Consider the following 27652-nt stretch of genomic DNA (forward strand, 5'->3'; position numbering starts at 1 on the left):
CCGTTACACATCCCCTACCACCCTCAAGCAGGGGGACAGGTGGAAAGGATGAATAAATCTCTAAAAATTGAACTGTCTAAAGTATGTAATGAACTGGGAACAAATTGGGACATGGTACTCCCATGGGTTCTAATGAGGATCCGAGGCCGCCCAAACCGCGTGACAGGATTCAGTCCCTATGAAATACTGTTTGGAAGACCTATGCCTGGTTGGGAAAACTTGTTGTATCCTCCAGATTGGGAAACAATTACAGCACTGGCAACTACCACCTGGATGAACAGCTTTAAATATTGGGTGGGCTCAGTTCAAGGAGCAGCTGCAGCACAGCAAAAAATGAATCAGGCTTTTGATGAACATAGTGATATCAAACAATGGAAAATCGGAGACCAGGTGATGGCTAAAATTGAACCAGTTCCCAAGAAAAAATTTCCAAAGGGAGAATGGTTTGGGCCTTGGCCCATTTTAGATAAATTAGGGCCCTCTCTGTACTTGGTTAACATAAACAAACAGCCTCGATGGAAGCAGGCCATGCAATTGAAGGAATATAAGGGTTAAACATGCATGTTACATGTCTGTGCTTGCTTTACAGAAAAACACACAGGATAAGTGAATAAGGTAAGCACCATGGAAACCTTCCAATTAAATAATGGAAGTTTTACAAGCTTTAATCTTAGAGCTCCATTTGCACCCTGCTTAGTATTGTATGTTGCTTGTATGTCAATTAAAACGATTTGAAGTGTCCAGACTTGTCAGACAAATGAGTGCAAAAGGACAATTCACTTGGGATATTGGTAATATGATCACCATCTGGTGGAATGACAAGGACACTTACCTGGGTGGACTGGCTTTCTTGGTATGCTGCCGTCTTTGTCCAAGGAGGCTTCTATTTGAATAGAATACTACCAAGGTTTAATGACCCTTCATTTCTAGCTCATTGTTAGTATTGTGTCACTACGCTTTGGATTTTTCACACCTAGATGGAGGTAAAAAGACAGCAGAGAGGCAGGCAAGTCTAACAATCAATTTGGAGTTTGCAGTGTGATAAAGATACATGCAGAGAGTTCATATCCCAAACTGGGATTCATAAATTGTACATAGATTCCCCAAAACATCAGGTGGTGTTTCTGTGATACCCAATGAAGCTGCTTCTTCAGGGAGGATGTTGTGAGATGTGGCATGATCACTACCAGTGTGTTCTGCTGGGCTCTGAAGCCCTGTCTGTTTTTCACTATTTCCTTCCTCTGCCCTTCATTTGGTAACTAACTTGGATTTTCTGAGATCCCTTCTCCCTATCCTACTAACGTGTAACTCCTCACCAAGGAGTCTGCTCCTACTCAAGTTTCTGACCTCTCCTTTCTTGTTCCCAGATGGATCATCCTGGTAAATGTTGCTGGAACTCTGGTCTTGTCTATGGTACAGAAATTACTCATTGATGACAATGGGTGTTCAGCTCTGGCCGGCCGGCCGGCCTGCCTCTCTCACGCTTTCATTTTTATACTGCTACCCATCACCCTAGTATTTCAGCACCTTCCATAAAAACATAAGAATGGCCGTACCGGGTCAGACCAAAGGTCCATCTTGCCCAGTATCCTGTCTACTGACAGTGGCCAATGCCAGATGCCCTCAGAGGGAGTGAACCTAACAGGCAATGATCAAGTGATCTATCTCCTGCCATCCATCTCCACCCTCTGACAAACAGAGGCTAGGGACACCATTCCTTACCCATGTAAAATCATTAGTGATAGTGAAGTCCATAGTGGACTATATGTAGTTTCTGGCACTTCTCCCTTTCTGGGGTCAAGAACTGTTGGGGTAGGATGGGTTTTTTGGGTTGTTTGTGGTTTAGGGTAGGAGTTTGGAGATAAAGGGGGTGTCATTATTGTCATCTATTGTCAGCAATAGTGTCAACAGGTGCAGCTAAACCAGTTCTAAACATTGCAAAAATCTGTCTGGGGACTGGTCCTGCTTTGAGCAGCGGGTTGGACGAGATGACCTCCTGAGGTCCCTTCCAACCCTGATATTCTATGATTCTATGGTTTGTCCTTGTACACACCTGAAGCTAAACTGTGTTCAACACTTGTTCCCCTGCACCTGTCATTGACACCCACTATTGGCAATAGGTAATTGTTGTAGTGTAGCCAGGGTTGTGGGGAATAGCAGTTTCACGGGTAATTGATCTTTTGTCTTCTCCCCCTCCCCCCCAATCCCACCCCAGTCAGTGCTACCGAAAGCTTTGAACATTTCTGGGCTATGTCACGCTATGATAGTGCAGTCTTGGCATTGCTTTGATACAAGGACACTTGAGATTGAATACCGGGAAACCTTCCCTGATGGGGAAATCTTACTGGCTGGTGGCATAGACTACCAGGTGACGTGGTGACTCAAGTCATTTAAAACTGGACTGGACAAAACAATGGGGAATAGACTGTAGGGAACAACCCTGCCCTGGCCCATAGAGGGGACGGACTGGTTGGGACCTAATGAGGCATCTCCATCTCGAACGTCTCTGGTTGTATGAGATGCTGATATGAAGGTCTAATTTAGAATAACCCTTTGGTCAGACTCCAATTCCTGCCCCCTCAGTGCTGCCAGGTGAGTGTTGGCACCAGAAATAGCTTCATGCTCTGTAGCTCCCTGGTGCTCCGATCAAAAATATCTCAGTGGGGAGGAGGCGGGGGCTGGCGCTGAATAACAGAAACAATTTATATTCAGCTACTGTGAGCTCCCTCTGCCTCCTTGAATTATTAATTCAAACCCCCAAATGAACTGGAGCAGCTTGGCATCCCCCAAACCCATCCCATGCTGGGTGATCCTTGGGCGCAGTGGTTGCCAGTGGGCAGCATTTAGCGGGCTATGACCCACCCCACCGCAAGCAGCGTAGCTCAGCTGGAGACTGCAGCCTGCATGTCACTAGTATGGATCATTTTTGGTGCCAATCATTGCCAAGAACAGAGCCGGCACTAGCCATAAGCAGACTAAGCAATTGTTTAGAGCCCTAAGCAGCTCGCTTTTTTAGTATGGGGGAGGGCAAAATATTTCTCCTGAGGACCCCCAATGGGCTAGCACCGCCTCTGGCAAGAGTCAGAGTGAGAGACGAGCCGGACTCGGGGGTGGAAGGAAATGGGGGGGGGGGGGGTTGGCGGAGAGCGGAGTAACACCTGTCTGTGCAGCTTGTAAAGCTCTTTGGGCTGGGAGGGGGGCGCAGCAGCTCCACTCCTGCCCCGGCTAACGGGGGGCCCTCCTGGATTGCGCCCTATCTGCCAGTCCCCGGTGCAGCGCCCCACTCCCGTGGGGTGCCCCTTTCGGGACATCTCTCCCGGGCTGCTCCCACTCCCGAGTCCCAGGTCCCCCGTGCAGCACCGACCCCTCTCCCCGGCCTCCCCACGCGGCGCCCCGTCCCGGGTCACCTCCCCACGCCGGCTACCCGTTCCCATTGCGGGCCCCACCCCGCCTCTCCCCGGCCCGCTCCGCCCGGCACGGCGGAGCTGCGCGGCAGCTTCGGACTGAGTCACCCCGGATCGACACGCGGCGGTGGCCGAGTCTCTGCGCCGGAGGCTGGGTAAAATCTGCGGGGAGCCGAGCGGATATCGGGGGGAGCCGCGCAGAGGCCGGAGGGATCCCACCAGGGACCCGGAGTTTCCCCCTTAGGGTAGTGACTGAGGTAGCCGCTCCTGCCCTTCCCCGAAGGGTTCTGGGGAGTCCCCCCGTCCCCCCTCAGGGACCTGGCATCCCCACCTCCCCCTCCTCCATAGGGTTCTGGGGAGCCCCACCTGCCCTGCCCCCCTTAAGGACCTGGCATCCCCACCTCCCTCATAGGGTTCTGGGGAGTCTCCCTACCACCCCCTCTGGGCACTGGCATCCTCACCTCACCCTTCCCCTATAGGATTCTGGGGATCCCTCCCACAGCCCCTATTACAAGAGGATATTTTCCTACATCCCTCTTAAGGACTCAAGGATTCCCTTCTGCACCACCCTTAGGACGTGGGAGATTCCCCCTTGCACTGACCCCTCATGCATCTTCCCTAAGGACTCACTTGTTCCCTTGCTGCAAGAACCCCCCCATCTGCTTCCCCTAGAACCCTCCGCAGTAAACGGCACCCATGAAGGTGGAGGAAGTCATCTCGGTTTCTGACACCACCAACTTCAGCTTCAGCACTGCCACCACTATCCTGTGCCCGGTTAACCGGATTTTCACCCATCGCTTCCTGCCGGCTGTGTACCTCATCGTGTCCCTGCTGGGGCTGCTGGGGAATGGGCTGGGGCTGTGGAATCTCTGTGCCGGGTCCCGGAGGAACAGCTGGAACACCCTCAGCGTGCTGATGTGCAACCTAGGGGTGGCAGACCTACTCTATGTGATCACATTGCCCTTCCTGGTGACCTACTATCTCCAGGGGGACGTGTGGCTCTTTGGGAAAGGCTGCTGCAGGCTGACGCGGGCCCTCTTCCACCTCAATCTCTATGCCAGCATTGGCTTCCTGACCTGCATCAGCATCCACCGCTACCTGGGCATCGTGTACCCACTGAAGATGCTGGGTAGGTGCCAAACCCTGGGGCCCCACTTCTTCATCAGTGCCTTGGTATGGGCATGGGTCATCATCCAGGTGGGTCCTGATTTTGGCTTCAGCAAAACGGATAGCACTGGTACACAGTGTCATGATACGACAGGACATGAGAACCTGGGCACCTATCGGCACTATGTCCTGGCTGTAACTATGACTGGCTTTGTCATCCCCTTCCTCATAATCATTGGCTGCTACTGCCATGTGGTGGTGGTCCTCTGGAGGAATGAAAACGTGGACGCAAACCTCAAGAGAAGGAGCATCAAACTGGTAGTGTTAGTGATGGTCCTGTTCTCTGCCTGCTTCCTCCCATATCACATCTTCAGGAACCTTAACTTGCTGTCCCGAGGCTGGCAACTCCAGGGGTCCTGCACCCAGACTTCAAAAAACATCTATGTCTCCTATCAGGTGACCCGGGGCCTGGCCAGCTTCAACAGTGCCCTGAACCCTCTGCTCTACCTAATGACCAGTGAGGACTGCGTGTCACGTATGAGGACCTTCAGTCAAAGGTCTGGCCAGTCTCTGCGGTCTCTCTGGGAGAGGAGAACCCAGCGCCAATCAGATCAGAAGAAAACAAGCATCATTCTCTGTGAAGAATTTGAAGAGGCATGTGATGAACTCTGAATTGGTTGGTTAAAAAAATAAGAGCATAGTCTGACTAAGTATATGGCAACTTACTTGTGTGTGGTGCCCCATTCCCTGCCCCTCCAGCCGTCTGTTCTGCCTTTTTAGAGTGCAAGCACATTGGGGCCTGGACTGAGCCTCCCTCTCTGTTTGTGCAGCAGCTAGCCCAATGTGGGAGTTACTAAAAGCTACTACTAAAAAAGTGGGCACCAACATTATAGGGCCTGGGCCCAGGGCCGGCTCCAGGCACCAGCCGAGCAAGCTGGTGCTTGGGGTGGCAGCTTGTAGGAGGCGGCATTCCGCCCAATCCCAGGGCGGCACGACCGCTTGTTGTTGTTGTTGTTGTTCCGCTCCGGCTGCCCTATAGGGGGCAGCGGCATGGAGGACGAGAGCGCCCTGCAGCAAGCCCGGCAGGGCAGCCCGCATCCTTCCCGCCCAGCCAACCGGAGTGGTGCGGAGCCCTCCCGGCAGGGGCCACGGCGGGAGGGGCCATGTGGCAACACCCTGCTGAAGCCCTGGCCGCCCCCCTTCTCTCTCTTCCCCCGCTCCCTCCCCCCACTAGCCGGGGCACATCTGCAGGGCAGGGAGTCTCCCTGCATCCTGGCTCCGGCCGCGCCGCAGGTTTTTTTTGCTTTGCTGTTCTGGCCGCTGCAGTTTTTTTTTTTTTTTTTTTTTGCTTGGGGCGGCCAGAAAGCCAGAGCCGGCCCTGCCTGGGCCAACCTGCCAAGCCCAGTTTTGTACTATATAAAAATGATGTGTGTGTGTGTGTATATATATATGTATATATTCTGCTGATCCTGAAATATTTGTCAGTTTCTCCCCAAAACAGACGGTAAAACATTGTTAAACTTCAACTTTTATACTGGCCCATCAAGCTAACAACTCCCCCATGCATTTAAGGACGCAGGTACCCCTGCCGCAAGAGCATGTGCCCTACGTCCCACTACTCTACTCGGCCGATGTGCTTCATCCTGTGAGCAGGCAGGGATTTGAAATACATTCTCTCCCTTCACCTAGGAAAGGGCATATTACTACTTACTTACCTACCTCAGAGGGCTGAGGACTGACTGTGGGCTTGTAAAGGGTTTTGAGGATGAAAAGGTCTATAGAAGCTCTGAGCAGTACAGTTATATCTCTTATTAAGTAATACGACAGCTCCTGGGTTAGTTGGTGATGGCTATATGGGTGGCAGCATGCCCCAGGCTCAGTCACAGTAGGTTATATATCTTACTGGGCAGACATGCCTTAGGTCTTCGTCTCTCCTCCAAGATTGTGCAGCTGCTGACAGCAAACTTGTCCTTTAAAGTTTCAGGAGGCTGGTGCTCTATTAGGATAATGACTGCAGAATGCCTGGAATGATGCAGAAGCTGATTACAGTGGGGAATCCTACGGAGAATTTTTCACAATCTGTAGGCATATGATTGCATTTTACAATTACTATCGTGCACCGGTCCTACACCTAAATTTTCAAAAAAGTAGGTATTCAATTGCATGCCTAATTTGAGTGCGCATGTGATGTGATTGCATTCATCGTCCTAGTCATTATACATGAAAACGATCCATTATGTGTGCAAGTGGTAATTTGCAATAGCAATTGCCACACTAGCACCTTCAATCATAGTAACTGCATACAGAATTTTTCTGGAAATTTTGGCCCTAAAATATTTGAAAATGTGGAAGAGATTAAAAATATAAAGACAAAGAAATATGCATGCAAAATAAGCACACAGTTACAGGCCCAATCTGTGTGCACAATCTTAATAACTGTATGTTTACAAACTAGTCAGACATTTTGTTGGTACTGTCACATGCTTAAACTTGATGAAGACCTGTCCCAATATTGCATTAAATAGATGGGCATTAAATGTAACATGCCGATGATGCTGATATTTAGGAAGAGAAGACTTAAGCCCACTGCAGTACAATGCAAGCAGGAAAAAGCCAAAGAGCTGATAGCAAAAATTGTATTTTCATTGTCTCCAAAGTGGCTAGATTGTTATTGCTGGCAGCAGGTGTCCTCTGCATAGTGCAGAAGCTATAGCCACAAACTGGTATTTTACCTTCTTTTCCTCTCTGTCTTTTCCAGTTCCGATGGCTTGAATATTTCAGCAATTGTTAGAACATTAAAGGACATTCAGCAGTAGGTTTTTTCAATTCTCAAGAGAGCTTTAAACAATAAGAATGATCCAGATTTGTGCAGCTGCCGGAGTGAGAGAAACTTTGCTATTTGGAAAAATGCCTGATATTTATCACATTCAGCTGCTGTAGTGTTCAGATCCTCCTTTGATATACACCAAAGAAACCATGGCTAGTTTACATACTGAGTTAATATATCATGTTAAAGAGCAAATAAATACTTAGTGCTTCCAGTGAGGAGTTGTTTGGTTTCTTTAAAACTTACAAGAACACAAGCCAGATGGCCTGAGGGATAGAGTTGGAAGCCTGCCTTGCCATGACACAGGAGAAGTGACAGGCTTTGGCTCTGGGATTGGCATTGAATGCAGGAGCTGCTGCTTATCCAGCTACCTGGCAAGATCAAGAGTGGCAGGACTCCAGCCATTGAGAAGGGGAGCAATGATACTCTTGCTGGTGGATGGACTAGAGGCACGATCCCACAAGATGCTTAGCACTCTGTCCCTTATCCAGCAAAGCATTTAAGCATATGCTATATTTTAAGATGATAAGTAGTCCCATTGAAGGCAAAAGTCATATTAGATCATCCTGATTTGTGAGGATGACCTAATACGTCTTTTCCACCTCTAATGTCAGTGAAGTGGGAAGGCCCAGGGGATCGCAGGACCTGCCCTGGACTAGCCTTTTGTCAGCTTGCAGAGTCCTCAGAGGGGCATATCTTCATGGCATAAGTACCCACGGTGCCCTGGCCTGTGAGAGCTCTCAGTTGGCATAACTCTCCAGCACAGGTTTCAGATCCTAGATTCAAAGGCAATCCAGTTGGAAGGGATCCACTGGGTCAACTTGTCCAACCACTTGTCTGCCAAACCGGTCCCAGTGCTATCCTTTCCATACCCAGATTTCATCTCAGCTTGCAGATGCACTTCAGAATAATGCTTGTTTTTTGTACAGCTCTGTCACCCCCCAACCACACTCTTGTTTAAAAAAAAAAATTCTGTTGTTACTTCCACATCCCAGCTGTCTCCCTGTTTGCAGTTCTGCTTGGGAATAGGTTGATTTTGCTTTGTACATTCTTGGAAGATGAATCATGTTCTTCTGAAAAAGGGAGAGTTGTGTAGGAGGCAACAGTGAAACCCTTCCTCCATCCCTTTGAAAAGCCTTTGGAGACGCCACTGCACAACCTACCCTTTTCCAGTAAAGCCCAGTGATAACTCCTCAGTCATTTTAAGTGAATGATTAACTGATCTGAGTCCAAAGTCAGTTTATAGCACATTCTCATCGGCTATGGAGACAAGAAACCCACTAGCTCTCTACCGCTGCTTGTTATTGGGCAACTGGAAGAATGGCAAAGGTATTTACATATTTATGGTTCATCAGTTGCTAGACTTGCATCATAAGCAAAGGTTTTAGTGAACTAAGCATCCAAACTTTCTCTTGTGGTTTGGCAGGCCATGCTCATGGGATTTGCATAGTGTTTATATTTGCAGGGCTATAAAGAGACTTCTGTATCTCAAGGGTGAAATTCATTCCAGTGTGGATGATCCACACAAAGTCTCATGCACCACTTAAGTACACGTAAGCCCCACGTTAAGAACTTGAGGCCTCTCAGGGTATGTCTACACTTCAATAAAAGACCCTGAGCAGCAAGTGTCAGAGCCCAGGTCAATTGACTCAGGCTCTGACACTCAGGCTGCGGGGCTAAAAATTGCTGTGTAGACAGTCCCACTTGGGCTGGAGCCCGGGGTCTGAAACCCTGCAAGGGAGGAGGGTCTCAGAGCCCAGGCTGTGCCTGAATGTCTACACTGCTACCTTTAGCTACGCAGCTTGAGGCCCATGAACCTGAGTCAACTGACCTGGGCTCAGACTTGGAGCTGCGGGTTTTTCTTTGCAGCGTAGACATACCCAAAGACTTCCATAGACTACAGTGGCTTTTGGATCAAGTCCTTAAAAGGGTTTAAGTGATGCACTGGGCATAGTGCTGGCCTTGATCACGGGTGAATTTCACTCCAAAGTGTGTGATTTTGGTGCTGCTTGTGTATATTCATGCAAGGTGGTTGAAATTCACCACTGTGAAGAAGGCCCACACAGGCCTATGGGACATAAGTGGTGCACAGACTTTGTGCTGCACAGGATGAATTTCACCCTGGGCGCAAAATGCATTCTCCCTAGCCACTGTATATTTAAAGCCCATTCGAACAGTGGAGAGCAAAATAAAACAAAAGTTATAGAAAAAGAATCTGAGAATAAAATGAAGATTTTGTAAGAAACCAGCAAAATTCAGGAAATTCAAAACTACTGTGTTTGCTGAGCCCTGCTCCTACTGTTTCAACGGGTTTGAAGAGGATTAAGGCCATGAGTGTGTCAGGCTTAACTGCGTTTCTTGACTTTTATCACTTTGTGCCACTCTTGAGTTAATCCTTAGGGAGTTTGTTTCCTCTGAACTGCATAAGAAAGTCCCCTCCATGCATAGAGCCAAACACTCTCTATTGACTATGCACATGCCTTTGGCCCACCAGCCTGCTTGCTAACCTTCATTGCCAAGTAAACAAGCAATGTAAAGCCTGCACCAGAACTCATATAAAGTGAGAAGGCAAAAGTGCAGGATAATCCTTTGTGAGTTCAATACTTGTTGCATTGTTTGCGCTTTCCTGAATAGCTCAAGAACCGTTGCAGTTAATCTTTAATGTGTGTTGTGTCTTTCAGGCAATCTTTATCCCCCAAATGCCCTAAAGGTCTAGGGCCAGTTTCTTTAGGCAGGTTGCAACAGAAGGGGTCAGCTCCCTGGTTTCCTACCAGCCCAGTCCTAGCCCTGAGTGCAGGTTAGAACGGGCTTTGACTTCAGTGGTGTTTGGATAGGGCCCTACATTCAGAATGAAGTAGAGTGACCAGATGTCCCAATTTTATAGGGACAGTCCCGATTTTTGGGTCTTATATAGGCTCCTATTACCCCCCCCCCCCATCCCCTGTCCCGATTTTTCACATTTGCTGTCTGGTCACCCTAGAATGAATCTACTTTGACCCAAGTCCCTTCCTTTCTGCTGAAGGTGCCTTTTAATTCTTGGTTTCCCTTTACGTAACCTCACCATTTGGCATGATGTGAAATTGTTTTGCGGGCAGCGACTAAGGGTCTGCTGCTCAGAAGTGCTGAGAACCCACAACTCCAGTGAAAGCTAATGGGAGTGAGGGACACACAGACTTTCTGGAAATCAGGCACTGATTGTGGATTTTGATTGACTTGTCTATGAAGGGGTTTTAATCCACAGCGAGTTGACGTGCATTAGTTAACTCTCAACATGCCAGCCGTACTAATGGCATACACACAGGACAGCTGTGCCCTCTTTCAGTTCATATTGTTGTGTAGACAGGGCTGGGATCCTGTGGTCCTTGCAGTGTGTACTCTGGGATGTCTCTCGCTGCGCATTGTGGGGTGCTTAGTGGAGCCAGAGAGAAGCCTGTGGAATTCTGGGACATGGAGTCAAATTCCAAAAAACTCCACAATTCCACTGTCTCTGTCCTATGTTTCCTCTCTTTCTGGGTGGGATAGTGCCATTTTCAAATTGCTGTCGTGGACCCAACAATGTTCTGTGCCACTATGCTGGCAACTGCGCATACACAGAGGCTTCTTGAGCTGTATTTCCACTCTTGAAGCCAGGTGGCTTCAGGTTTGGACTTCGCCAGCCACACCACCGAGCAGATGACGTGGCTGCAGGAGCAGTTTCTCCAGCAGCGGTGGTGGCAGCAGAGGAGGTAGGGCTAGGAAGAAGAGGATGACACTGAGCAACTGCTACTACTGGAGCTATTCATGGAGCAGCTTCACACAGGGCTGGTCTACACTGAAAAATTACACTGGCATAACTACAACTCCCCTGGGTGTGAAAAATCCACATCCTTGAGAAATGTTGTTAAGATGACCTAGCCCCAGCTGGAGACAGTGCGGGGGCGATGGAAGAATTCTTACCGCCTCTCAGGGAGGTGGATTAAGTTTCCTTCCCATCGCTGTAGTAAAGTGTCTACACTGAAGCGCTGCACCTGTAGTGTTTTAAGTGTAGACACAGCCACTGTGCAGCTTCTGGGAAACCAGCATGAATTAGCATGAAAGCATCATTCTGCAGATCTGGGATGACCTCCAGTGGCAAGAGAATTTCAAGATGACAAAGGCAACCTTTTTTGAGATCTGTGCTGAACTCGCCCCAGAGATTCAGTGGCAGCTTACCAACATGCGGTGCCCCATATCCGTTAAGAAGCACTCGCCATTGCCAAATGTTACCAGTCCATAGCCAACCGGGGGAGATTGACTCTGTTGGTCATGCAGAGCTATGCCACCATGCATAAGGTATTGTTGCCTTAGATTATAAAGCCTGGTAATGATCAGGAGATTACTGATGGCTTTGCATGCATGGGGTACCCAAACGGGATTGGGGCAATTGATGGGAGCCATGTGCCTATCATTTGCCTCCCGCACCAGGACTCAGGGTTCATAAACAAAAAAGGGGTATTTCTCAATGATGCTCAAAGGGCTGCTTGACCACCGTGGTAGGTTTACAAACATAAATGCAGAGTAGTCTGGGAAGATCCATGATGCTAGGGTCTGTTGGAACTCAGCTTTGTGTAACATAATGAATAAAGGACAGTTTGCCTCCCCCGCAAGATCACTATGGACTTTAATGGTGTGGCAATTGCGTTGGTTAGCCCAGGAGAACCTCTGCTTGTCTGGTTAATGAAGCCACTCGGACAGAAGGGAGGAACTGTTTAACTATCACTTCTGTAGCTGCAGAATGACAATGGAGTGTGCACTTGGCCATCTGAAAGGAAGGTGCTGCTACTTTTGGAATAGCTTAGAGGCTTCAGAAAAAAAACCCTTACCTAAGGTTATAGCTGCATGTTGTATTTTGCACAATATTTGTACAGCTTTGCTATCCGTAAGGAAAACGTCTTTTCCTGTAAGAATGTGTGTCACAGGGCATTTATACTTCGGCAGGGAACTGTAGACTTAGTATCTTTATTGGCAAGCAGTGCCAGTGTCTACCTTATGTAAACAGAGAATAGTGATGTGATGGAGGGGTATAAACCCTGCCCTGCGAGGGAAGGGGCTGGCAGGGCTTTGTGTGCTAAGGTAGACTGGCCCTCCAACCCTGCCAGTCACGCGTGGTAGGGAGGAAGGCTCTAAAAGGAGGAAGCTGCAGTCAGCGTGGGGGAAGCCCTGAGCGGGAATGGTTCCTGAAGCAGCAGAAGGAACTCCCATGCCTCAGACCCCTCAGCTCCGCAAAGAGTCCAGCGAACCCCAAGAGCAAGCCCGGCAGGGAAGAGACTGATTTGGCTACCCGGCAGGGATGGCTACAACTGTTTTTTGCCGCCCCAAGCATGGCAGTCAGGCGGCCTTCGGCGGCACGCTGGTCACGCGGATTCGGCGGTGTTTCTGCAGGTGATCTGCCGGTCCCGTGCCTTCGGTGTACCCACTGCTGAATTGCCGCCGAAGCCGTGGGACCGGCGGACCTCCCACAGGCATGCCGCCGAAAGCCACCTGCCTGCCACCCTCACAGCGACCGGCAGGCCACCCCCCGCGGCTTGCCGCCCCAGGCACGCGCTTCCTGCGCTGGTGCCTGGAGCCGCCCCTGCTACCGGGCATCCCTGCAGGAAGGTGATGCCACTGACCTTTTATCTTTTGGCTGACCCTGGGAGGGGCTTATTCTCTGCTGAGTTTGAACCCATAAATAAAGTAAGAAGGCACCCAAGGGCTGGGCCCACTGCAAGGACCAAGAAGCTTGGGCCTGGACAGGGCTGTCCCTGTGGTGGTAACTGGGCATGGCAAGGGGCCCTGCCCCTGCTAGAGTGGCGCCCCGGAAAGACTCTTTTACAGGTATCCAAGCTTCTTTCGACGTACCCAGCGTCTCAATGAAGCAACATTTTGCAGTTGAATGTTGCTGTTATTCAGGAATGCTGTGGCGGGGCAGCAGTGTAGTCAGTGGAAAACAGAATTTACCCATTTCTCATTCAGGGAACATGGAGGTTGGTTTAGATTAGTTTCCCCACTTCTTTTATTACCATTTCACCACTGGCAGGAGGGGAGGCAAGATGGGGTAGAGGCTGCGGATGCCATTTTGAGCTAACAAACAGGATTGATGGGCGGGGGGGGGGAGGCGGGGGGTATTCACTGGGCAGGACAGATGCAGGGAGGGGAAAGGAAAATAGGAAGCTGGGAATGTGCCCTCAGTGACACAGGCTGGTAAACAGACAATGGTCAGGGCTTGAGCAGAAGCCAGTTGCCTGGCCAGAGCTGACACCATTTTGAAAACGGACAGTATGGGCCACTGAAGGGAGAAGGGTGGCAGGGCTGGAGACTCAGACAGGCTAATAGTTCACATCCCCCCAGAATGGCTGTGGGGCACCTGGAACAGAAACTAGTACAATAATAAATTGTAAAGAGAGATGCTTACATGTCCAGCTTCCCTCCATAGGATTTGCCTCCTCAGTCCTGGCCTGGGTTTCTGGCTGGGAATCGGGCTCGCTTCCTACATGGCTGGAATTGGGGGAAAGAGATCCTGGCTTTCTGGAGAAAGCTCTTCACTGGCCTCCTTGTGTGGGAGGGATGGGTGTCGGTAACAGTGTCTTTAATCAAAATCCTATCCAGCTCCTCCAAAAATGGACAGGTTATAGGTGCATGACTGCACTGTTTCCTGGCGTCCCTGGTTTTAATGTAAATCCTTCTGAGCTGTCTGCTCTTTATCTGGAACTGGTCGGCGTTGCAGTTGTAGCCCCTCACATGCAGACAGCTGCTTATCAAGGTCCACAAAAAGATCTTTAGTGCGGTGCTGCACTGATGCTTGTCTCCAGATGGTGAGGAGATCTGGGGTTTCTGCGTGGCTCCAGGCAGCTGCTCAAGACATGTTGTAAGGCTTCTGGAGTAACATCGCAGCAGTGCTGATATATTCTAACCCAGGAGCAAATGGGCAAACTCTGACCCCACGCCAGTTTTTAAATGGGGGAGGGGACATCTGGTCAACTTGACCCTAGAGCACTGGAGGGAACACAGGTAGACAAGTCAGTAACAGACACCTGCAAAGCAGTGTAGGATAGCAGTTGGAGGACTGACAAAGTAACGCAGCAGCATCGCATGCACACAAATAATACGTCACACTAACTCAATTTGCAGCAAACTTAGTACACTTTGAAAGTGAACTCCAGAGTTTGCAGTAAATGTGGAGTTACTGTGCTCTAATGAATTGCGTCATGTGTACACAGGCATTTTCATATCGGACTAACGCGAATTAATGTGGATTAACCCGCCCCCCCCCCATAGATGAGCCTTAAATTACACGTGACGGGACCAAACCATCTTTCAGTGAAGTCAATGAGAGTTTTATTGGAAGCAAGAGCAGGCCTGGAATTTTGTGGCATTACTTTCCTGGCTCATTTAAATAAACATCTCTCACTCTATGATTTGTTGCAAGTGTAATTAAAACTCATTGCATCTGATCAGAAATTCTAAACTGACAGGCTAATAAAGCCAGTCCTGCAAAATTAATGTGGATGCACACATACGCATGCACAGTTGGTTCCCCTTGAAATGAAAACTTGCTTTAAAAGAAAGCACACACCCCCAAAACCCCAATGTTTTGGTTGGCATGCAAAACAACCTACAAGAATCAACTATCACTAATTCCAGAATATTAGCAACAGGCTAAATACACGACTCAGACAGATGCTGGGTTTTTTTTGTACAAACAGCACAAATTTATAAAAACAGACAGCAGGGTGGCTATGGAAACACAAAGTCCTTTAAAGCATGACCCGTTTAGACGTCAAAACAAGGTACTGTGATTACCACAGACGGTCAAAAAATGCAAAAACACTGAATGAAAGGGTGGAACAGTGAATGCAGCATGAACTACCGAGACTCCTCGCCTTTCAACTGAACTATCGCCGAAGTACATTTAATAGTTGTTGGCTACATAGATGGGAGTCTATTGAAAAGTGTGAGTAGGAGAGATCTGGACCCAAAAGGCAGACAAAGTCCATGGCATAGAACACATGGTCTCCAGCTGAAATCTAGCGCTGACAAAGTTCCCCACCCCACTTCAGAAAGTTTGGCTACAAAATGTGTCCAGTAAATCCTCATTCGATAAACAAAAGTGGGCTGGCTGCCCTGGACTGTACTAGCTGGCCTTATAAATGTCTCCATGTCAGAGACTTCCAGTGCTCTGGGAGAGAGTTGGATGTGGTTTTTAAACAAGTGCTCATGCTGATGGTGACATTCCTGCAGGACTTAAATGGTGCTAAGGGTCAAAATACCCCATCTAGCCAAAGTTTCCCTGTGTGACTGTAATGGCAGATGGACTCCCTTACATGGTAATGTAGTGTCTTCCACTTCAGTCAGTCACCCACTGTAGAGAGTTGCCATTTAGATAAGAGGAGACCCAAATTCTGACTAAGATAGAAGAAGACGGAGTCGAAGGAAGATCCATGTGGTAAAGGAAGATGACTACAAGTAGAAAATTACATGATTCACCTATCGTTACTATTAAGAGCCATCATGTGATATGTGAGCTGGGGTCCATGTTGTGGAGGTGATGAGGGATAGAAAATCACCCACGTGTTCTGAGGTAAAAGCAGATGAACACAATAGCAGGACGGCACCACGCAGATACAGTCTGGAGAGAAATGACGTCTGAGATACGAAATGAGGCTGTTCTGAGGGGAGGAATTACTCCACGGCAGGAACACAAGCCAGAAAGGTAAGCTTGAAGCTGATTATCAGGCAACGATTCTGATTGGTGAGGTCAGTATGGCAGCTGCAGAACCCCCTCATGCAGGAGCGCTGCTAGCTTTTCCGCCGCCCTAGGCGGCAGAAGGTCCCACCCCGAAATGCCGCCTCCCCACAGAGGCGGCGGAAGGTCCCGCCGCGGAAATACCGCCGCGGTCGCTGCCCCCCAAATCGCAGTGCCCTAGGTGACCGCCTAGGTCGCCTAATGGGTTGCGCCGGCCCTGCCCTCATGTGATGGGAAGTCATGGAGCCTCCATCACTAATGGCGTCAGGGGAGATCTGGAATGACCCCAGAGCAGTCAGCCTTTGGCCCAACCCTAGGACATTTTTACGTGGAGGTGTAAGAGCCAAAAGCAGCTTTAGAGCTGCACACTGGGATGAGAGCAGAGGAGATGCCGTGCAGAGGGGCTGTGCACTTCGCCTGCACCATGGAGAGGATCGCCATGTCCATGACAATGGGTCGGCCAGTGGTTCCACATGGGCACAACTATACTGCAATGCCCATTGCTACCTACACACAGCTGGGCTGCACCCTGCTGACCAGATGCCTTGGACTTTGCTCTCAGTTTGGGCGTTGAGGAGTCCTGTTCTGTTAGGTTTACCACAAGATTTACCACAAGCAAAGCCCTTGTCCTCGGGCTTTGTCTGAGGAATTACTGTTGGGTCTCTTGTGCAGGTAGAGGCATTAGATCACCCAAGTGTGGCCCTCCATTCCTGCAAAAAAGGGCCAAATTTTGAAAGGAACAGATGAATCTACAAAAACTCCTGGGTACCCACAAAGAGCCACGTTCACTGACACAATGGCTGTGTGTGTAGTTTTGCAAATGCATCTGTTGCACCCACTGGTCTGGAAGAAAGCCTGGAGAGTAAACCCTTGTTGGTGTAAAGGTGCAGAGACTGTCTCTTATAGTAAACCAACACCTGGAGAAATGAAGACTAGTAGTGTATTGTTAACGCTGCATCCAGCTAACCCTTCACCTGGAGTTGTCCAGGTGCCCATTTCTCAGATTCTGGGAAAGAAGGGAGGCAGTTGAGCAATATCCTTTCTTATGTGATTCTCCGGTCTTTCTTCCAAACCTCGCAAGGTGCTCTGACATTCTGAGGCTAAGTGTCATTGACATGCACATACCAGTGATCTTATCACAATGGTGTCAGACCCTGGCGGGCAGAACATGGGGCCAAGGTGCTGGGATTCCTGCAGATGTCAGCTCACAGCTATACAAGATTCAAGAGAGTTTGGTTTTATGTTGTGTCTTTCCTAACATGCCATTTGAGAGATCGCATTAAAAAAATATGATCAGTGTATGATCCACTCCAGTCAGTAATTAAAGGTCACAACATCCTGTAATTTAAATTAGAGGGGCATTTATTTTTTCAGAGTAGCAGCCGGGTTAGTCTGTATCCACAAAAAGAAAGGAGTACTTGTGGCACCTTAGAGACTAACAAATTTATTAGAGCATAAGCTTTCGTGGACTACAGCCCACTTCTTCGGATGCATGAAGAGTGGAATATATATTGAGGATATATATATACACACACATACAGAGAGCATGAACAGGTGGGAGTTGTCTTTTTTCTCTTACTTAATTGGCCTCTCAGAGTTGGTAAGACAACTCCCACCTGTTCATGCTCTCTGTATGTGTGTATATATATCTCCTCAATATATATTCCACTCTATATGCATCCGAAGAAGTGGGCTGTAGTCCACGAAAGCTTATGCTCTAATAAATTTGTTAGTCTCTAAGGTGCCACAAGTACTCCTATTTATTTTTTCATCACTATTATTTCATCCTTCAAAGTACCTCTCTGACATATGTACATGGCAGGATAGAGCCAACCTTATTTATAAAAATGTAGGCCAGTTTGTTATAAAATATTTGGTGCATAAGCAATTACAACAATTTGTATGGGCAAATGTAGTAAATATACATAGAGAGTGGGTAGCATGGGTGAATATTTGAGGTCTAAAGGTTTTGAAAATCTGTCTCTTTGTTTATGTGACGCCAAATGCCTAGGCATCTAGGAACCCAACAGTTTGTTAAAAACAACAGCCAATCAGTTAAGGCAAGTCAGATCTTATTTAACTCAGATCCAGGACACCCCCTCCCCACCCATTGTGCTTTTATTATTATTCACATCTATAAGCCATAGAGCTGTAAATACATGATAGCGTATAATGTAGTGTGTAGGAGTGAGTGAGGTGGCCCTTAGCTGAACTCACGGAGATCGGACAAACAGCAAGGCAGCTCTCCCTTAGCTCAAATGGTAGAGATGTGTGTTGTGTAAGCAGAAGGAACCAGGTTGTAATGTGTGAAATTTACACTGTAATAATGCCTGTTTGCAAACATGGATTCATTACAACAAGGCCCTACCCCCGAGAGCACAATCTTTTCATTATAATACAGAGCAAAGGAAGAATGGGGCATAACCCACAGAGCCAGGATGCTCCCTGGAATAGATGGGGCTTGAGGAGTTTGTGGAAGGAGGCTTCCAAGCTAAGCAATAGCTGAAAATGAAATGAGCTCTTTGAGGATCCATTAAGAACAGGAGGACTTGTGGCACCTTAGAGACTAACAAATTTATTAGAGCATAAGCTTTCGTGGACTACAGCCCACTTCTTCGGTTGTAGCCCACGAAAGCTTATGCTCTAATACATTTGTTAGTCTCTAAGGTGCCACAAGTACTCCTGTTCTTTTTGAGGATACAGACTAACACGGATGCTACCCTGAAACCTGCCATTAAGAACAGAACCACCTCACGCTGTCTCCTAAAGGCTGCTGGACTCTCACTCTGGTGGATCTTCAAAGGGCGCAATGTTTCACAGATTGCATCCCAAACGGCCAGCCATTGGGAGCTGACAGCAAAAGCACATCAGGAAATCTGAGTTGTTGCAGCGGGCATGTTATTTATGACATGGGAAATGAAATACCAAGGTCAGGTTTTCCAAGGTGGTTGCAAAGAAGTATACTGTATGTCCCCATTGATACTGCAAGAAAATTGCATACCCACTGTGGGTAATGCACACTCTGAAGGGTGCAAGTACTCATTTCACATGCACAAAGGAGTCGACAGATGCAGTGTCTGGATGACTAGGTGTCAGGCTCTCTTTCTGTGTAAGACCCTATAAATGTCTCGATTCATTCTTTTTTCAAAGCAGATGCGCTAGCACGGAAAATACAGGAATGACAAATAATTCCTGATACTTCTGAGCAGGTTTCCATGCAAAATTCTTTACTGGCTTTTCTGAAGCCAGGGAGAAAAGTGTGCCTTGCACCCTACCCAGGAAACGGCTGGGTCATTTCCAGCGCTCGGAAGGGAACTTTGTGTGAAACAGCGCAGGCCAGAGACCTCCTTGTTGTTCACTTTCTGCTCTTGATACAAGGTGGAATTCTTTGGGTGGTTATTGCGAGAGGTCAAACCCTGATTGTGAAGACTACCTGCGATGAAAGGAGTGCGTTACTGAAAAGCCGCAGCACACACTAGGCACAGCTTCCTCTGACTATAGTGCTGCTGTGAAGCCAGGAGCTGGATGCAGATTAACGCTGCCCCACTGCCGAGCTCCCTATGTATCTGCTATGCAGCTGTGCGCTACAATCAATGGAATGTTAGCACGTGCCTGGTAAATCCAACACCACGGCAGCTGCATTCTTTCTGGACATGCCTTGAACAGTCAGCAGCAGCTGCACTCCCCTTCTGCTTGGATGTACGTGGAATGATAAGCACCACAGCAGATGTGTTCAGCCTGGATATAGTGATCTCTGTCTCCTCATTGAGGGCCTGCTCCTGCACCACTGAAGTCAGGAGGGCCCAGCTCCTCAAAGATATTTAGGGGCCTCGCTCCCATTGATTTCCAATACCTCAATACCTTTAAGGATCTGGGTCAAGGAGCTTTGCCACTGATTTCAGTGAGCACAAATTGGGTCCCTATAGCAGGTTTGTTGTTGGTGCTGAAAAGAATTAGACAAACTTACTCTAATAAATAACCGATGAGCATGATTAAGAGACCCCAACTGGGCAATATACCCCTACTGGTGGAATGTGATATTGCATCAAGTAAAATGTGTGCGCAAGTGTAATGCCTCTGCAAACAGACTAGATAAGAAAAGGGGACAGACGCACTACAAATTAGCACAATAGGTGCATCCTACTGGGATGTTCCTGGAACATTCACCTGCAAGCTGGTGCCGTCAGCTTTTGTATAGTGGGGCCAGGGGCATTCATAAGCACAGCAGCACGTTTCACCTGAGTATACCTGGAGTCTATCAAATACCTGTTCATCTTTTGGAAATTCCTGGGTTAGTACATCATTACTCACACAAAGCAGGAAGGTCAATTACATCACTACAGATTATTATAATAATGTGATGCTGTAGGAGTAAAAAAACCATCAGGCAGATACATTCAAAAGCATCATGCAGAACACAGTCACTGGGATCCACAGCATCAGGCATGAAGTAAAGGGAAATGTTTTACTGGGCAAAAATATTTCTTTTGGGGAAACCTATGTTTAAATCGGCTAGACTAGCTGGCGAGGGAAGCTCAAACCATACGTAGCAAGGATGTATTCCATTGTCATTACATTAATTGTAGGAGCCAAGTACCGTGGTATTTTGATACCTCAGCTGTGCATTATTACCACAGACATGCCTTAATTTAACGTTTTACCTCTTCACAGCATCTTTGCTCCTGAAGAACCCAGACTAACTTTACAGAATGTACACAACCCAAAATGCAGCCAACTCTGGGGTGGTGTGTGAAATCAGGAGATATTCTTTTTTGGTCCCTGTCATATGACACGGGTGAGGGTTACACAGGGGTCAGCCCCCACTGACTCCAGTGGTTAGTGTTACAGAGGTTGGAAACTAATGGGGGGGGGGGACAAAGCAAACTACACACCAACAGGGAGAACGAAAACTTTGGCCAGGCTCCCCAAAACAAAAGGTTTATTAAAAGTGCCCTATGGAATAATTAATGTTTAAGCGGCACAGACAGGATCTCAACTCATCCCTCCAAGAGACTCACACATTGTAATATGAGCAGCACTTTTTTTTACTTAGAGCTAACTGTAAAACGGTTTTAACACCCTCCTCACTCCATGCCAAAAGAAAGCCCTTTCACAGGTTTCTGAGCAGGTTACACACGTCTGAGCCCGCCCTGGAGTACAGACAAGGCTTCCTGCTGAATGCGTCTAATTCCAGGAAAGTACGTTTGCCTAATTCCTGGCAGCACCAACAAATGGGTTGAATCACTGACAACACCCACATCAAGGGTAAAGTCCTGGCAAGGCAATCCTAACCACTCCATGGTCAGGGCGGTGCCCTGAGATTGCAGGTGTGGTAGGATTTTAATCGTGAACATATGGTTGTTAACTGATGAGCATGATTCATGGAGTCAACAGGGTAACATGGGAAAATGTCCCCCTACTGGTAAAATGTGGTATTGCATTAAGCAAAGTTTGCAGAGGCAGTACGCTTTTTCTCAAACGTACTAGCTAAGGTCAGTCAGACCAATGAGAAACAGTATAGACAGGGCAGACACTGTGAAAAGCGAAAGCAGAAATTATGCTGGAGGCATTACAATCTAATTTATTTAGCACACGCCTTTTAGAATATGAGTGAAGATCAAGAAGATCAGTCCTTCTAGGTTGTGCTGGACAAAGGACTAGCAACTGTCATTACCTGTTGTTTCTGGCCCAGAAGTTTGATACACTATCCTGAAGAAGAGCTCTGTGTATCTCAGAAGTGTGTCTCTTTCCCCAATAGAAGTTGATCCAATACAAGATATTACCTCACCCACCTTGTCTCTGTAATATAAGAACTAAGTTACTATAATTATTATTATTATTAATTCTAATTTTTAAAGGTGCAATATGATCAAATATTGGCACAAGGTTTTTAAAAAATAAAGTTCCGTAATGAAACCAAATTATTTTCACCGAATGATACAGGAGAATTATGTTGCAGAGGCTTGTATATCCCTGCCCTCTAAGGCCTGATCCAAACCCCTTGAAGTCTCCCATTGACCAGTGTGCTTCGGGTGGAGGCTGGATCTGCACATGCCTAACAGTTCTCGCTTTTAGCTGAGTGAGTGGCAATGCCCCTTTAGCCTAGTGCTTTTGAAGCCAAAGGAGTTGGGTCTGCAGAGTGATACTGTAGTGAGTCTTAGTGACAGGCCAGCCTCCAAAGAATCAGACATACAGAGATGGCTTGGGGGAACCTCATCCTCCCTCTGTGCCCTTCCTGCCTCTCCAAAACTATTCAATTCTTAGCCACTACTGCTGCCAACAAGAAAGCAAATTGGTGCACAGCCTAATTAGTATTTTCTGCAGAGGCTGGTTGGTTTAGAAAACTTAAATCCTTAAAATTAATTGCATTTCCCCAACATACGCTTTGAATTGTGGCTGTATTTATTGCTGATACTGAGCACTCAAAAATTTAGTCTATAAAAGGCAGAGCTAAATCAACACAAAAGCCAGTACAACACTACTGTCAGCTGTTATTAGGTAAAAATAGTTTGCTTTAGTTAAGAATGTTATTTAGAAGAAAAAGAAAAAAATCCCAGCATTCTGGGTTCGCACGTTTGTTGCATTAGCACTGTGTCAGTAAGCTGTTTGGGGCAGGGATCATCTTTTTGTTCCATGTTTGTACAGCACCGAGCACAATGGTTTCTTGGTCCATAACTGGGGCTCCTAGGTGCTATTACAATACAAAATAGAGCAATTATTAATTATTATTAAGACTCCTACTGAAGGGGAAACATCCAAAGGTTCAGAGAGAGGCTGGTTTTGAGAGGCATCTAAAAGGTTTCAATACTTAGCAGAATCTTCTCTGAACCTCTTGGGTCTGCAGAATCGGCCTGGTAACCTCACAAAAGTAGGTTCTGTCATGAGATTCCCTGCATTCCTGCTGGAGCTGCCCAAAAGAGCATCCTCTCTTCACTTATTGCCATTCCCTTTTGCTGCAGGAGGGACAGAACCTCCTGGAAATGAAAAATCATGGAGAAAAGTAAAGTTAACCAAGTGTTCACGAACCTCAAATTAGGTTCACGCTTCAGTTCTTATTTGGCCGAGCTGCTTTGCCTTTCCCTAATTAGGCCTCATCTTGTTTTATCCCCTAAGACTGATTCACATATTTTGTGAGTTTTGCAGAGAGGAGCAACTAGGACATCAGGAGCTGCAGCCTGTGCGGACATTTGCTGTGTCAGAGGAACACGGCTGAACGGAAAGGATCAGGACTGGAATGCGGCATAGTCACACTTGTAAAACAGCACAAAGGATTTGGCCTATAAAAATATGAACACTCCTTTAAACACCTTTAATTTACAAAGCAGAGAGGATGTGTCTGATTCCTCTCAATTCATCATTCAGGAGAAGAGCCTGGAGTAAAAGAGTTGGGAAAATATTTTCATGCAAAGCAAGACCAAAAGATTTTGCTATATTTTGCATGGGAAGGTGGGTGGGTGGGGAGCTGCTTTTACCAATACGTAGAAAAAGTTGCATATGTTTTGCTGATTTGTTTTTATTCTCTCTATCCTAAGCAAAAACCACATTCTTGCCATGCTCAGAGCTAATGGGAGAGTATTCATGTGGGTAAGTTTTATAGCTGAAACTTATCTAGGAAATTAATTGTGATCAGAGGAACTCTATGTGTTATGTTGGAGACTGAATGTTCAGACTGGGCTTCATAGCATTAATAATGGAAACAGATGAGAAAAAACAGATATTATCAAAGGGGTACTGGTCCCTAACTAGGGCTCCTTAGTGCTATGGTAATAAATAATAATAATAATACTAGAAGACGATCAACACTGAAATAAGATAGAACTGAAGAGACTCCATAAGGGATCTGCCCGAGAAAAAATAGTTACCTCCTTAATGTGACAATATTTATATGCCTTAGTCTGTGGCTTCAAGTAGCATCAGAGAGCAGAAAAGTAACAAGGCCCTGTTGATAACCCATTAGATGTTCTTGAGGTCATTTCATTTGTATCTAGCTATTTTCAGAATCAATGGTGTCAGTCACTGAAAGCTGTCAGCTTTGGAAACCAAAGCTATGCACACAAGAATGTCTCTGTTACTATCCTATTGGACGCCCAGGGAATTATACTCATTAAATCACCAGCAGCACACAGAACTATATACAATATTCAGCCTCAACCCAGAAACAATGACTGAGTTTTTACTGACCTTGTACACTGCCAGCTTATAAGGAGGGAATGTGAAGCTGCTATTGACCCGAAGCAGGAACCAGTTATTCCATTGTGTCTGCACTTCAGAGAGTTCGCAATGACTGAAATCCTGACGCTGCTGTGTTCTCAGAGAGTAACTGGAAAGCAAATTGATGACACTGGCTTTCTGCTTCGCTGAGCTTCCAGTTCCATTCCATTAACTCAGGGGTGGGACGGGGGTTAATTTCACAGTTTCATCACTTCTAATTCTGCTAACTGGGGCCATATATTAACATCTGGTGAGGTGATGTCAGAAAAAAGCTGAGAAAGGGCTTCTTTGCCTCCCAAGTTGCTAACAGGCCATTCTGACAAAGGCAGTGAGGGCATATGGTCATTAGAAGAGGGAAGAGACCCTTCTGCAATGATGCTACACCAAATGAGGAGGACAGCAATTAAAATAACACCAGCGTTAAGCTGCCAAAGAAAACCTCCCTTCATCACTGTAAAAGAAAACAAGGCATTTCTAGCATGTTTGTGCCATTAGTGAAGGAAATGGTGTTGCTCTAATGCAGCTAAAATATGGTACAAGGAGAAGAGAAATATGGCCACATTCTCTGCTGGTATAAATAGGCATAGATCCTTTGATTTCATTATTGTAATAATAATATTATTTGTATTACAGTAGCCTCCATGATTGGAGTCCCATTGTGCTAGGCCCTGCATGGACACATAGTGAGACATGGTCCCTTCCCTGAAGAGCATACAGTGTCTAAGTAGACAAGATGGACAGTGGGTGGGAGGGGAAACAGAAGCACAGAAAGATGAAGTGACTTGTCCAAGGGCACACAGCAGGATAATGGCAGAATTACAACGCAGGCCTCTTGACTCTCAATCCCTTATCCACTAGATCAGTGGTTCTCAAAGCTGGTCTGCCACTTGTTCAGGGAAAGCCCCTGGTGGGCCGGGCCGGTTTGTTTACCTGCCGCGTCCGCAGATTCGGCTGATCGCGGCTCCCACTGGCCGCGGTTTGCCGCTCCAGGCCAAAGGGGGCTGCGGGAAGGGCGGCCAGCACATCCCTTGGCCTGTGCTGCTTCCCGCAGCCCCATTGTCCTGGAGTGGCAAACCGCGGCCAGTGGGAGCCGCGATTGGCCGAACCTGCGGACACGGCAGGTAAACAAACCGGCCCGGCCCACCAGGGGCTTTCCCTGAACAAGCGGCGGATCAGTTTTGAGAACCACTGCACTAGATCACACTGCCAGACTTCAAACCATTTACACCGTCAGAAAACTGGTCTGATTGTAGGCTGTGTGACCCTCTGAGACAACGCATGCCTAGAAGACTGTGCGTTACAGTTTCAGTGAGAAGGAAAGCATAACAAAAGAGGCGACACTTGGCGAGCTGTACTGTAGCTAAGCAGAAAGCCGTAATGACTTCAAATGATTCCTGTGGCTCTAAGGAAAAGGAGGTGGTTTGGTGTGCACACCAGCTCTTCTGGAGTGAAGAAAGTTACCCTGTAATCTTCATTCAAAACAAACAAATAAAATATAACTGGTTTTTCATTTGCATGACTGGACTGATTCTTTCCCTAACTGGACTGATGATTATGGGATAATGTGTTACTACAGGAGAGCTATAAGAGAAGATGTCAGCTGAAGAATGCATAGCCCTTGGCACTCTCACATTTCATACCTGTGTACTGCAGGAGGACACTATAAATTAATGATTAAAGACCAGATTTTCAAAATACCCAGACACCCAATTGCCTATGCAAAATGCAAGTGCAGTTGCACACCTAATGTGTACACACAATCACCATGAATATATTCAAGTCAGTAACTGTGCGGTCAGTCTAGTGTGCCTAACTAGCTATTCATGTGTGCATCAGAGGCACAAATCTAAGCAAACTAAGCTATTTTTGAAAGCAATCTGGCTTTAATATAACGTCTCCAAATAAGGAGTGGGAACATATTAGGAATGTAAAGAGAGGAGTCTACTTAGACTATGGCAAACCTTCCCCCCCATTCCATGGTTTGTTTATTCTTTATTACAGTGGTGTCAAGGGAAGCAGCTGCAATCTAAACAGCAGAAAGGCTACACAGACATAAGCACATATTTATATTGTATGAGATGCTCTTTGTTCTGCACAAAACAAAAATTAATCAAAGCGAAATCATAAAAACTCAAATCCCATCTCCAGCTATTTAGCTTCTTATAACCCACAAGGAGAATGTCAGTAAGTGGCCTGTTGGCCTAGCCTGGCTCAAAAATGTAAATTGCTTACATATGCCAATACTATTAGTCTAAAAATGTTTTCAGAGCAGGATGCCCTGGGAACCACAGAACACTGCGGCAGCGAGTGGAATCGATAACTATCCAGGATGCAATGTGATCATGACAACATTTTCTGGTTACTTTGCGGGTGAAATTGATCCAGTACTGACCAGGCTGTGGTGGCAGGGCAATCAATATCCTGCGGGGATAAATGGTACCCTAGCTCATTTCTGCTTGAATTGTCGCCAATACCACAGCTGGAGGTTCTAAATCTGTTAGGAGAACTTTGAGCCATGACCTGTGGTTTGAACACTTGTCCCTCCTGGTTGGTGAAGGCCAGTTATAGGCCTTTGCTGGGAGAGACTGTCAACACCTCCCTTGAGGGGTGAGCAGGGTGCTGATTGCTTTAGAGGAAGGCTGTGTTTTGCCTCTGCTCAGAAAACCATCTCTTGATGCTGACACCATATCCCGATGGGAACCAGCATCTAATCCTCCATTCTCAGCTCAGATTATGGAAAAGCTGGAGGCAGGACAACTCTCTGAGCATCTGGAAGCCTCCATCTTGACCCTGGGCCATCAGGACTTCAGTCTGTTGCATTAGTTGATGATCTTCTCCTGGCAATGGAATCTATTCAGAAGCTGAAGAAGGTGGTGGCCTGCTTGTTGCATGGGATAACCTGCTGGGAGCTCATGCTCTGGGATCTGCCTGGTGACTTCCGGGTGGAGTTTAAAGTGTCACTTCTGACCTACAAAGCCCTAAGTGCCTTGAGACTTTTCCACTTGAAAGATGCCTCTGTCCCCACTCTGTACTGCTGCAGCTGAGATCAGTTGATGTACTCAGGTTGGAACTCGCTTGCTATACAGGAGAAGGACCTGCTGCAACTCTCAGAGCGGCCTCTCATATTTGGAATTCATTCCTACCTTTTTCTGTCTGAAATAGTCCCAAGCCTCTTGACCTTGCTGGGCAGCCCTGCAGTCTGAAATCAACACTTCCCACTGGCTGGAGAGTGAGTTAAAACATCACAAAGTGATGAGTCATGGAGCGCACCAAGCTGGCCAGAATGGGAGCCGAGGGCACTCAGCAACTTGCTGGTTTGGAGTGCCGCCCTGCGCTTACACAGGAGTTTGACATGTCACA

The 27652-nt window shown here is 47.2% G+C and overlaps 1 protein-coding gene and 1 long non-coding RNA gene across 4 annotated transcripts in view; one reads left to right on the forward strand and one right to left on the reverse strand.

Moving 5' to 3' along the window:
• Window positions 1-24499, reverse strand: part of LOC128846477 (uncharacterized) — a 37363-nt gene extending 12864 nt beyond the window's left edge. For 2 of the 3 annotated variants that reach the window (XR_008446788.1, XR_008446789.1), the window contains exons 1-5: window positions 24263-24499; window positions 21756-21880; window positions 13751-14331; window positions 6231-6533; window positions 833-973 (exon numbers count right to left, since the gene is read on the reverse strand). This is a non-coding gene — a long non-coding RNA (uncharacterized LOC128846477). Of the gene's footprint in view, window positions 1-832; window positions 974-6230; window positions 6534-10572; window positions 11070-13750; window positions 14332-21755; window positions 21881-24262 lie in introns of those variants that run through there. The other variant, XR_008446790.1, reaches the window with a different exon arrangement.
• Window positions 3536-5781, forward strand: LOC128846475 (P2Y purinoceptor 1-like). Its single transcript, XM_054045602.1, has 2 exons — window positions 3536-3559; window positions 4077-5781. Exon 2 carries the CDS (start codon window positions 4101-4103, stop codon window positions 5181-5183), a length of 1083 nt encoding a protein of 360 aa, XP_053901577.1. The 5' UTR covers window positions 3536-3559; window positions 4077-4100; the 3' UTR covers window positions 5184-5781.
• Window positions 24500-27652: the final 3153 nt, after the last annotated feature.

Source organism: Malaclemys terrapin, chromosome 12 (genome assembly GCF_027887155.1).
Source record: "Malaclemys terrapin pileata isolate rMalTer1 chromosome 12, rMalTer1.hap1, whole genome shotgun sequence".
Lineage (NCBI taxonomy): Eukaryota > Metazoa > Chordata > Testudines > Emydidae > Malaclemys > Malaclemys terrapin.